The 12839-nt window shown below is 42.2% G+C and overlaps 1 protein-coding gene across 1 annotated transcript in view; it reads left to right on the top strand.

Annotated features, from left to right (window-relative positions):
• Window positions 1-204: 204 nt before the first annotated feature.
• The window catches only part of CYP19A1 (cytochrome P450 family 19 subfamily A member 1), a 32965-nt gene continuing 20330 nt past the window's right edge, over window positions 205-12839 (top strand). Inside the window, exons 1-2 of the mRNA XM_060003590.1 lie at window positions 205-543; window positions 6333-6483. Coding sequence (XP_059859573.1) covers window positions 399-543; window positions 6333-6483 — 296 coding nt within the window. The 5' untranslated portion in view covers window positions 205-398. The remainder of the gene's footprint in view (window positions 544-6332; window positions 6484-12839) is intronic.

The raw sequence follows: 12839 nt of genomic DNA, 5'->3' as shown, positions 1-12839 counted from the left end.
TAGAATGACTCCACCTCTGGAATGAGCTTCATTTTCATGTATTTTGGTAAGAAATTTGGCTCTCAAGGGAATTCAGTCACTCTACCCACTCAAGGGCAAGATGATAAGGTTCTATCAGACCAAGCGTCTAAAGGAACCTGAGACTCTACCAAGGTCAGAAATGCTGCACTTCAAGCCAAAAGATCTGTCTTGGGCTTGCTTGTTTTGACTTGTAACTATAAATTTGTCTTGTCTAAGTGTCCAATCACATTATAAAACAGAACGCCCATCTCTACAGTACAGCATCCTCTGAAGTAAGAGGTGTCGTAAATGTACATTTTGGAGGATTCTCTAATTTTTCTGACCCTCTGATTTCCACAGGACTTTAAGTTGCTTCTCCTGAGTTCAAGCAACGCAAGATGGTTTTGGAAGTGCTGAACCCAAGGCATTATAACATCACCAGCATGGTGACCGAAGTTGCGCCTGTTGCCAGCATTGCAATCCTGCTGCTCACTGGCTTTCTTCTCTTGGTTTGGAATTATGAGGACACATCCTCAATACCAGGTAAGTCAGTCATTTATTTCTGTACCTAAGAAGATTGTTTTCTTGGGCTTTTGATCCATGAGGGTAAAGGAAATTTTGCAAAACGATGAAGAGCAAACTTGGGAAGATGGCTGAAGCCCACGGCACATAAGCAAATGAGGACTCAGGTGAAAAAATTTTAGCGAATTATCTGCACATGTTTATTGAAATCATTAAAACAATATCTTACATAACCCCTTCCAGTCTCCACTTTGCTTTGGTAGAATAGACTTGGCACTAGTATCCTTTAAAGTAAGTTGAAGATGGAGTGGAGCAAGGTAAAATTCCAGGATTGTTTTTTTATCTTTTGATTCAAATTCATTCCAGTTTTGCTCTAAAGGTGAAAAAGTCTCTGGAATGCCTTCTATACAGCTTTCTGTCTCCCTCCCACTTTACCTCATCCATGTCCTTTGCCCTCTCTCTTTTTTGAACTTATTCCTTCTCTTTATCCCATTCTTCATTTTTCTTTTATTCTTGGGCATGGTGGTGATGTTGGTGCCACCATGAGGGCTGGATGGGACCTGGACAGCGGGAGAAAATTGAGGACCACTATAGTTCCCTTGAAAACCTAAAAAAAACTTCCACAAGCTCTGTGGATCAATCAAAAGTAGAGTATAATATAATTATCCAGATAATTCCAGTAGAAACCCCATCACTCCACACTACCAGATTAACTCAGAATTCTCAGAAATATCAGACGGTTTTTTAGTTTTCAGGGAAAACTCCTCATAGCAGGCATCTGTCCCCAGTTCCATAAGATATCCATAAGATATCCGATAAGGCTTTATTTCAAGAGCAGAGTCATTACACACTTTCAAGCGTCGTGGGCCTCTTCCCAGAGTGACGTCGAGTGGGAGTGTGGCACTGCTGCAAAGTGCCCTGGGTCTGGATTCTCTATCGTTTTCCAGAGAACTGACTGTCTCTCTGCCCAATTCAGCCTGGTATTTTAGTTTACTTTAAGGCCCAATGGAATGGAATGTTTAGTTTGTTTTGTTCTCTACTCCTGATGGGGGTCTGAAGGAAGACTGTTCCACAGTCTTTTAACTTGAACCCCTTCCCCACCACTGCTCCTTCCTCACTGGATTTCTCCTCCCCCAGTGGGCACCCAAGTCAGGGTCCATGAAAGGTGGAGGTGAGGGAGGAGGTATTTTTTAACAACTCCCCCCAGATGTTTATGATGCAGGTGATGGTAGAACTCCCTTGGACCTTTGGGGAGGGGCAAACACAAGAACTGGCATCCTTGAAGCCCTGGACCAGGAGCCTAGGTGGTAGCTCACTCTGTCCACCACCTCTGGGCTGGGGACATCATGCTGTCATATACTGATAGTCTATGACACTATTACATAGTCCTGTGGTTCTCAGCCCTGCCTGAGGAGGATCCCCATGTGGGTTTTTGTTTTTTTAACATCTTCCCAGGTGGCTTTCCTGAACATTCAGGGTTGAGAGCCACTGAATGGAGCCCAACCCGTTCATTTGACAGAAGGGGAAACTGAGCCTCAGAGAAGAGCTCTGCCTTGCCCAGGCAAACCATTGTGACAAGTACGAGTAACTGTGGAGTTCAAACTCCTCATTTCATGGGGGAGGGGTTAAAGCCACAGAAGGGAGATGGCTTGCCAGCATCTCAACTGGAAGGAAAGTGGCAATAGGGGGAGCAGGGGAACCACCAGGAAGACCTAAATCCCAGGTAGATGATCATTTTGCTACCAGGGAGCTTCTAGTTCCATGCTTTCCTTGGGAAAATGTGAGGTCTGGTCAGAACCTTCTAGCTCTAGAAACCTCTGGCCCAGGCTGAGATCCCGCGACTCCTGGTTGGGGAAGGGAAGGTGAGGACACTGGCCTTGCAGGATGGGTCTTGCTGACCAATACTTCTGAACTCCTTTTGCCAGATCCCTCCAATCACTGGCTCTCTGGATTCTTAGCTTTATACATATGGGGAATCTCAGGGTCAGTGAAGCCAAAGAGTTGAGAGGGTACAATGAGCCAAAGCCCTCTAGTAAGTTACAGTTTTCAAAGCAGTTTCACACCATTTTCTCTTGTGAACCTCTGGGCACTCTGGTGAGTTGAGTGTGTTGATGCCTATTTTACAGATGAAGAAACTAAGACTTAAAGAGGCTAGGTGTCCATAACTAGTAAGTGATGAAACTGGGACTCAAATCTAAGCTCCTGAGAGGCCCTGCATTATCAGGTGATGGGGACAGGGGGGTCGACGAGTGTGCAAAGGTGACACACACAGGCAGAGGACTTAGTGCCAGCGATGGCCGTGAGGGTTCGGAGAGGAAAGAATCATTCCTATTTGGGGGTTTTGTAAGCTTCAATTTGGGGAAACTGACCCAGTTCACTGGTCTCTGCCAGGACTACAGTTACCTGGCACCTGGCAGCTCTCCCTTCCCCAGTGATACAGGGCGATGCCCAACCTTGCACGTGGGTCCTCTCCCCCAGAGGCCCTCTCTGCCCTGGGCACCACATTCTTTATGGGAGCACTGGAAAAAAAGGACATGGCAATAGTCTCCTTTTGCTCATTAAAAATACAGAAAATGCACAAATAAACATGTCATCACAGACAGGACAAGAAGTAGGATGTTAGCAGCATCCTGGAAACTCCTCTTGTGCCTTTTCAATCATACCCTCTCTCATTTCCAGAAGTAAATAACCTTCTATTTCTTAACGATCGCTCCCCTGCTTTTTTTTTTTTTTATAGATTTTTCACCTAATTTCATATTCCAAACAACATACTTTAGTTTTGCCTGGTTTTACATGCTTTAGCAATAGAATCCTACATTATTCTTCTGTCTTGCTTTTTTGCTCACTTTTTTGCCTGTGGGTTTCATCCAGGTTGTGGCATGCAGCTGCAGTTCATATGGTATGCAGTTATATGAACACCCCATGGTTTAATCTCCCATTCTACTGTTGATGGACATTTAGGGTGTCTCCAGCTTGGGGCTATTGTGAACAGTGCTGCTATGAACATTCCTGTGCACTGGATTCTCTAGAGTGTACACTCAGCATGGAACGTAACAGCTTCTTGATTAGGACAGAGGGTGGGAGGCCCCAGCTGTTGGCTTCACGGAGGCCATCTCTGCACAAAAATGCAGTGAAGTATTTACTGCTCCTCTGAGGGTGTGCAAGAGACTCCTGTACTCACACATGCCTAGATGAGCATTCCCAAATCTGAGAAGCAGAGAGCAGTGTAATGTGGACACAACCAGAGTATTTCCCTAATATTCTACCAAAATTTCTCCCCCGCCCAGAGCATTCTTCTCTCCAACCGGAAGGTATAAGATATACACGTTAACTGAAAGGATCATATTATGTGATAATTATTTGATTTTGTGCTTTTTTCACATTCCTTTTCCCTGCCCAGGATCTGATGGGGACCTAGTTATACTTACCATACCATCACGGGTCCCTAAGTTGGAGCTAGTGTCTATACCTAGTAAGATTTCAGGGTTTGTTGGATGAATTAAGTTGAAATACGATTGACTGCTGAAGACTCAAACTCTGATTCTCTTATGGTTAAAACACTCCGGTTCTCAGCCTTAGCAGAGTTCATCACAATCTCCCTTTTTCAATAGATACAGCTCTTCACTGTCATATTTTAAATTTGATTGGCGGTTTCCAAATACTAAGACTTTCCACATAGCAACAAACATTTAGATAAAACATGGAAAGTGCAGCCTTTCATTTGTATGTCTTTGTGCCTCATGGCCATAGTATATGAAGTAAATCTTTGTTGAAAAAGTCTATTCCCAAATAGACTGGTGTTTGACTTCACATGGATTAAATGTATGAGATATAAGATATTTTTCCATTTTATCAAAATGTAAATACACCTAAAATATTCTAAATAAGGATGACATTTAAAACTTCATTCTTTACACATGTCTAATAAATTGTAAAAATTCATTCAGGAAACATTTATTGAGGATCTACAATGTTTCAAGCTGTAAATACAAAGTGTTTTGTTATTATGCATATTTGTATTGATAAAAGGTCAGTATGTCATTAAATTTTAAGGAAATATGTATACAATCAAATCAGCTTATTTCTTTTTGATAACTCAATGAAATTAGTTTAATATAAAGTCAGTCATCTGACTATATAACTGTATAATGTAGTGTTATGAGAACAATCTTAAGATTAAGAACCCTTGATCCAAAGAACTCAAATTCTTATATTGGTGCTATAAACATTAACAAAGAACTTTAAAGACAAAAGAACCTGGTAGTATTTGTTACATTAATCCTGCTAACGCAAAGTTAAGGAGTAAACCCTGTTTGCCAAATTTGGGACTGAACTTCCACTTTAGATGAGTCATGCAAAAAGTCAGATTATCTAAGGAGTTCACTGGTGGCCTAATGGTTAGGATCCCTAGCTTTCACTGCCATGGCCCACGTTCAGTCAGGGAACTGAGATCCTGCAAGCCATGCTGCACAGCCAAAGAAAACAAAACAAAACAAAAATTTAGATTATCTAAATTATTATAGCTCTGTACTGTCTCAGACAGTTGTGTGAGTTTTGGCTCCAGGACTATTTCACTGACAGAATGGAATTAAAGGAGTAAGATACAGAAATGGTATAACTTTACAATGAAACTCCTAAAACCATTCCAACAAGCTTCTGACGAACTTTTCACCACCACCACTAAAATCAAGCTACCAAGTTTGTTCTCTGATACAAGCAACAGCAACTCCCCTGGCTGCTCACCAGATTCACAGTCTTCACAATTCTGTCATCATCTGCGTCAGCAAGGGTGTAAGGGCCACGGCTCTTCACTAAAACCACATCACTGGACTCAGACTCTGGTCTAGACACAGATCAGACACACTGCCTCATTCTTCAGTGCTTAGCTTTATTTAGTCTAATGAGATTTAGCTTAAGATTCTCTTCTTAAACCAAATCCTTTTTTAAGGAAATAAAAAAGGAATGCATGCTTTTTATTTTTTAAACCCCACATTTGTTTACTTATTTATTTTTAGCTGTGTTGGGTCTTCGTTTCTGTGCGAGGGCTTTCTCTAGTTGTGGCAAGCGGGGGCCACTCTTCATCACAACATGCGGGCCTCTCACTATCACGGCCTCTCTTGTTGCAGAGCACAGGCTCCAGATGCGCAGGCTCAGTAGTTGTGGCTCACGGGCCTAGTTGCTCCGCGGCATGTGGGATCCTCCCAGACCAGGGCTCGAACCCGTGTTCCCTGCATTAGCAGGCAGATTCTCAACCACTGTGCCACCAGGGAAGCCCCAGGAATGCATGCTTTTTGTTTGGACATTGTCTTTGCAGGCCATGTTTCTCACAGTTAAAAAGATGACACCAAAACCACAAATTAACTCAAATCCACCCACTCCATTGACTGGTGCTTTCAAACCCAGTTTTCAGCCAAAACTAGCAGCCAGACAGATCTGTCAACTTGTCACTTGTCCTGGCTTCCATGCCTGTTACCAGAGGGACTGATCGACTTGTATTTGAAACCCATAGACACCGTTTAACACAGCAAGAATAGACTAGACACCTATTCCAGTTTGTTCAGACAGAAGTGATTGAGACCAAATGGAACTGGTGTGGTGTCAACTGGACAACTTTTTACTCATAGAGCTGTGAAGAGCCTCATGTTAACTTGTGTTGTGGTTTTAATCATTTTGTGTACGTGATTCACCTCTATACATCAGAAGATGTAAAAGGACATGTAGATATAAAGGAATAAGAACAACAGTAATTTAAAGTACTTTGTCTTTTTGGTGCTACGGAAATACTGATTGTAATCTGATGACTTTCCTAGGTCCTGGTTATTTTCTGGGAATTGGGCCCCTCATTTCCCACTGCAGGTTCCTCTGGATGGGGATCGGCAGTACCTGCAATTACTACAACAAGACGTATGGTGAATTCGTGAGAGTCTGGATATGTGGAGAGGAAACCCTCATTATTAGCAAGTAAGTCTGTTAATAATCAGTGACATATTTTAAAAATCAAGGCTGGGATATTTCCTATTAAAAATCAAACTTATTTTGATATTTTGCCATCTTTGTTTCCAAAGTTATGTTTTCATTACTTAAATAAAGGTGAGTGATTCCCAGGTAAAAATCTAACATTTGAGACAAGTAGAATAATTGGGTCTTGTTTGAAGCCAGAGGTACATATAAAGAACTCTGGGAAGACTGAAAATTATTCAAAATCTCTCTGAGCAGTGAATGTGGAAACTCAGAATACAGGTGATTTGGTTCTGACAAAACACACTTGAGGGAGAGGTATTATCTTTTATGCTTTCCTATTTCCTAAGATTTTGGTCTTAGCTGTACAAGTAAGCATCAAAACAAACAAACAAGCAATAATAGCAACAACAACAAAAAACACCTGAGGAAAAAAATTCTGACTGTATCAATTCGCTGATGTGTTTCTAATGCCAGGCTACTGAGAAACTCTGGGAGGATAGACAGCAGATGAAGAAGCCATTCATACTCTGCTCTCCTATTGGTGACTGTGTGCCAGTGTCCTTGCTGAGTGATTTTATATAAATTAGGAACAATATTGCCTATTAAAAGAAATGGTATTCTCCTGCTCCCCATACACTTAATATTTTCCAGATAACTTTAGCAGACTGAATTTACTCCAGGGTTAACAAAATACGCATTGACTAAAGAACTAGCTTTGTGAAATATTAGTTTTCTTACTGATTGATCATGGAAAATGAACAGTTTATAAGAGAGCACATATCATAGATGTTCAGCTATCTTTGCTAGATTTTTAGCAAAGCTATCTGCCAAAATGTCTCATTAATGAGTTTTTACATTTATAATCCCTGACAGAGATTTACCCACAAACTAAGACTGACCAGGGTGTTTTACTGATTTATTAGAATTGTTTCTTCAGATACACAGACTATTGCCCAGAAGTAAGTGAAGCATTTCTGGAAACTGCATTGATTTTTTTTTTCAGGCCATGATGATATACATCATTTTTGAAACTACCATGGTGAACTCAAAGCCCAATTCTTTGAACCAAATACTTGAAAGAAGGGAGCAGGGGAGAAAAAACATGTTATCCTTCCAAATATTTCTACCTATCCAAGAATGTTATTTTCAACCAAACTAATATCTCGGTTTTTGCCTGGTTTTTTTTTTTCATTTCACTCAGTTTGGTGGTGTAAAATTTTGAAGAGTAGCTAAGGCAGACCGTGTTACACATCTAACCATAAATGGCTTCAGGTGGAAATGTCATTTCATTGGGTTCACAGTGAAACACCCCAGTGCAGCAGTTCTCAGACGGTGGCCCCCAACCAGCAGCATCCACGTATCTGGGAACTTGTGAGAAATGCCCATCCTTGGGTCCCACCCTGACCCACTAAATAAGAAAATCTGGGGGCAGGGCCCAGCGATCTGTTTCCACGAGCCCTCCAGGTGATTCTGAGGCACACTCCAGTTTCAGATCCACTGCTCTAATGGCAAGGCCAGAGTTACTCTTGGATTTTACTTCTCTTGGTCTATGGAGCTCTGCCTAGCCAAATTTAAGTGAATTTGATATGCTCTCATTTTCAAAATCAACACTTTACTCACTTGTGCAACTGACTAGAGCCTCAAAAATGTCCTGGAACAGATGGCGATTGGGCTTGGAGGACTGGGACACTGCCTTCTGCTCTTTGATCCCCCAGCACAGCAAGTTGCCTTCCAGCCCTCCTCAAGTCAGTGTCTGCCTTCCCTGTCACCCCTTTCCCTCAGATACAGGCAAAGGGACCTGCAGGATATTCATCTAAAAGGATCACGCCTGCAGCTCAGTATCTAGAGCAGCGCTTCTCACCCGGGCTGCACATTAAAGTCACCCAGGGAGCTGTTCAAAACCCCACTGCCCAGGCCACAATCCAACTGTTAGAGTCTCTTGATGGGGTAGACCCAGGCATCGGTAGTGTTTAGAACCCCAGGTGATTCCAATGTGCTGCAGAGCTTGAGGGAGGAGAGAAAGTAAGAAGCTTCTGGGGCAGGGGGCCTTTCCCTGGGGTTGGGGAAACACCTAAGCAGGTTGGAGGGGTTTTGTGTAACTTTCTTACCCCTAAGTGTAGCTCAGGTGCTGGGAGTGCAAGACTAGACCTGGAGGGAAGAATGAAGCATGTGAGAAAGGACCAGAGGACCAGGACAGAAATTGCTCTTAGACACTAGGCACTTAGATCACCAGATAAATTCCCAGGAACCCCAAAGGCAATTCCTGAAACAGGACCCTCGTTACAGCACAGGTGGCATCTGATCACTCTGCTATCTTAGTTAGGGAAGTGACCTTAGCCACCCTGACAGGGTCAGGTGCTGATTCACGCTGAGGACCTGGACAACAACCCACCCTGCCCTTCCCCCAGCTCTCCCAGTTCTTTCCCTGTTCTGTCCTCATAGGCTTTTCTCTGGTTGGAGTCTGTGTTCTCTATAATTGCCTCTGAGCCGCTCAATTTTGTTGTTAAGCGCTGAGCTCCCAGCGGGAATAGGACATGTTTGTCCCCATCTCCTTCCCTTGTCTGCTCTTCAGGTCCTTCCAGAACTACCGGTACCTCTTGAAAAGACTCCATTGGACCTCAGAAAGCCTTTTCTTTTTCTTTGAATAGTTTGCCAGATTTTTTCTCCTTTGAAAAGTTTGACATCTGTAGTCATTACAACTGTGCTGAGATTATGCCCCAACTTTCAAGTCAGCCGAGTTCTGAAGTCGGGGGAGCTGCAGAACTTCGGGGGGCGGGACGTCAGGCACAAGTGCTGCCGGGATTCTGCCCGAGCAACTGGGCGCTCTGGGAGCAGCTCCATCTGATCATCTTAAAGTGCGTAAAGTGTGCAAGATTCCCAGGCGGGGATGCTCTAAATTACTGAGGGTCTACAGACGTTACGCATGATACTTTATGTCGTGTGTATGTATTAGTGTTTGTAATAGTATCAAAAAGGAGAATGTGGGTAGCATCCATAAAGGGGAGACAGAACTTAGCATGCTAACTGGGGTCAAATTTGCACATCAGTTAGCCATTTAAATACTAATTATTGTTATAGTATTTGTATACCTGTTTTAATCATGTATAAATTTACAGGGAATTCATTCATTTATTTTGTAAGCATCCACTATTGAGAATTTATACTAAGCACTGGATGATCCTAATCTATCATAGTCATTATTGGCTCTCCATTAATTCATTAAATAAATATTTATTAAGAACTTATTATGTACAACAGGTTATCATGAACAAATCAGCCCCAAATCCCTGCCCTTGTAGAGGAATATATTGCTACAGTGTTAATACACCGACAATAAAAGGGTAAAACATAGTATAGCAGTAGGGTGAATGACTGTCTTGGTTTACTTGGGACCAGAGGATTTCCCACGTTGTGGGATTTTTAATCTAAAACTCGGATAGACCAGGATGGTTGTCCACACTATTAGCAGGTAGATATGGGCTATACAGAAGATAAGGTGGGTGGAGCAACTTTGCGATGGGGAGAAATCAGGATTCCATTTCAGATATTTTGACTTGACTTGCTTAGTACCGCCGAATGGGAAGTTAAGAAGGAAGGTCAGAAACTAGCAAAGGAGGGTGAGGAGAGCCACACAGAGAAGGGAAAACCAGGAGAGTGCGGTGGTCTGAAAGCCAGGCGAGAATGCATGTCAGGGAGGATGGAATTGTCAACTCTCCAGATAGTGCCACATGACTGGACGGAGATGTGAGCATTGCATTTAGCACCAGGGAGGTCATGGGTGACCTTGATAAGGGCAGTTTCAATGGAGTTCTGGGGGCAAAAGTCTGACCACTGTAGAGAATGGGGAGAGAAGAATTGGAGGCAGCAGGTACAGACACTCTTTTGCCATAAAGGAGGCAGAGAAATGGAACAGAGCTGAAAGGGATGTTTGGTCCAAGGAGTTTTTATTCGTTAATATGACATGTGTCTTTTAATGGGAATGATGAGTTACAGACGAAAGTGTTGATGCAGCAGACAGGAGAAGTGTGCCAGGTGAGATGACAAGGGGGTCCAGGTAACAAGTGGATGCGGCCTTGAAAAGGGACCTGGAAGTTCACCCACAGTAACAGGAGGGAAGGTTGAATATATGGGCACTGATCCTGGTGGTTGGACTTGCAGAGGTTCCAGTTGCTTCTGTTTTCTCAATAAAATAGGAAATGAAGTCTGTAGTTGAAATAAAGGTGAGAAGTACAACACTGGGGGACAGAGGAGACAGGATATAACAGTCATCCAGGAAAGTGAGAGAGTGACTGGACTTGGGAAATGTAGTAGAATTGCCAGCTGCACTAAGGGCTCACTTGAATTTAACTGAGACCTGCCAGTGTGTGTGTGTGTGTGTGTGCGTGTGTGTGTGTGTGTGCGCGTGTCCATGTGCGTGTATGGTTTTTTCCCTGGCCCCATTCAACTGCCAGGTACAAGCACAGAGTAAGCTAAACTGAGAGCTGGATTTAGCCAGGGTTGAGGTTTTACCAGGCAACTAGGACAAAGTAAGCAGAGGGTCAAGGGACTTGAGGATGCATGGAAGGGAGAGACTCTAATGATCGACAAGAAAATATTTTTCCAACTTTCTAGTAAGAAAAGTTCAAATGAACAGGAAAGTTAGAAGAGCAGTCCTCCCCCCTTTTTCCCCATGACCTTGACCTTCTGAAAAGACCACATCAGTTGCCTTACAGGATGTCCCACATTCCAAATCTCTCTTACTGTCTCATTATGGTGTCATTGAACATATTCTTCTATTCCCGGTATTGCTTATAAACTGAACACTAGGTCTATAGGCTCTATTCGATTCAGGTTAATTGTTGTGTAATAATACGTTCCTGTTAGTCCTAGGCACTTCACATTGCATCACATCAAGAGACCAGGGAAGGTGTTCCCATATTAGAGATACTAAATTTGGTCAGCTTAGGGTGGTAACAGTCAGATCTCTCTGTTACAAAGATTCTTTTTCTCTTGCAGAGACCTCAGTATCAAACCTGGGTAAGGATATTAGAGGGCAAAGGACAGGGAAAATGTGGTAAGATTGATGGAGTGTAAGTCACAAGCACAGAACAGGTCTACACAAGGCAAGTGTTTATAAAATTTTGGTACCAAATATTCCATTGATTGTCTCCCTTGTATTCCTAGTACTCATCAATCTTGAATCTGACCACAGGTGTCTGAGTTCTTTAAACTCAGAATGGGAGGGTGGCTTTTTCTTTACCACCTAAGGACTTACTTCCTGGCTACTTTTCATTTTGAAGAGACAATACGTTTGCCATCGTTGGAGATGTCTTTTGACCTCAGTCACATTTCAAGAAGAATAATGACCCCCAGGGATCAGGCATCTTATACTACCCACTGTTCCTTCTGAGCCTGGGAACTCACTTGGTCTCTCCTCAGTGGTAAGAAGTCCTCACTCTCCCAGTCAGTCAGTCAGTCAGTCAATGTAACATCTCCCTCACCTGGTGTTACAGGCCGGCCCGCATTGTGGGAAGGAGATCTCTAGTGTTCTCCTGAATATCAGAGCGCTCTGGGCTGGCATCCCTAGTTCATCACCAACCTTCCCTTCTTCACTTTCCTGACTTACTCCAGTTAGATAAAACCTACTTTTCACAAGTGATCTTGTTTTAAATTGCTTGTTCTTAGTCACACTTGGCTTGCTGTGTATATCACTTCTGTCTTGCCTATTTTGTTCTTTGCCAAGTCAGAGCCTCTGTCTCAGGATAACTGAGATGTTGGCGCCCCCAAAAGAACACATCGATTTTAAATGGTAGCTCTTTATTAACTAACATTTAACTTAGTTTAAATTTGGGTTCAAGTTTTTAATTGACCAGTAATTCCTCAAAACATATGGACAGACCAATGTGTTTTATGATATACTCAAAAGCTCTAAAGGTCAGAGCAGAAAAATAGTATTCTGTTTGTCAACTAATCACTTAAAATTTATAGATCTGAGTTTGTGAGTAAAGAGTATACAAATTACTTACTTTCTGCTTTAATTATAGAATGAGGTAGTGGAAGGTAAGAAAGCTAGAGGCCTGAAATCTATTAATTAATAAGAATTTCAGTCTTTTGTATGCATGATGTTTCCATACAGGACAAAAGTTTGGCTAGTTGGTCAAATTAATTCCCTGGAATACAAATAGAAGCATCTGGATTTTTGTTTTTTGCTTTTATAGTTGCTAGGAAGATAAAAACTTGTCCAAAACTTAGGGTAATTTGAATATTATCTGGAATTATATCAAAAGTATATTTGACTTAGTAGAAAGTATTTTGATTTGAAAATAAGATTTTCTTCCTGAAATATATATCAAGTAAATAATTTATTCATATAATAA

The sequence above is a fragment of the Delphinus delphis genome, chromosome 2 (genome assembly GCF_949987515.2).
Source record: "Delphinus delphis chromosome 2, mDelDel1.2, whole genome shotgun sequence".
NCBI classification, from domain to species: Eukaryota; Metazoa; Chordata; class Mammalia; order Artiodactyla; family Delphinidae; genus Delphinus; species Delphinus delphis.
The sequence above is the reverse complement of the archived record's forward strand: the minus strand, read 5'-3'. Positions and strand labels throughout refer to the sequence as shown.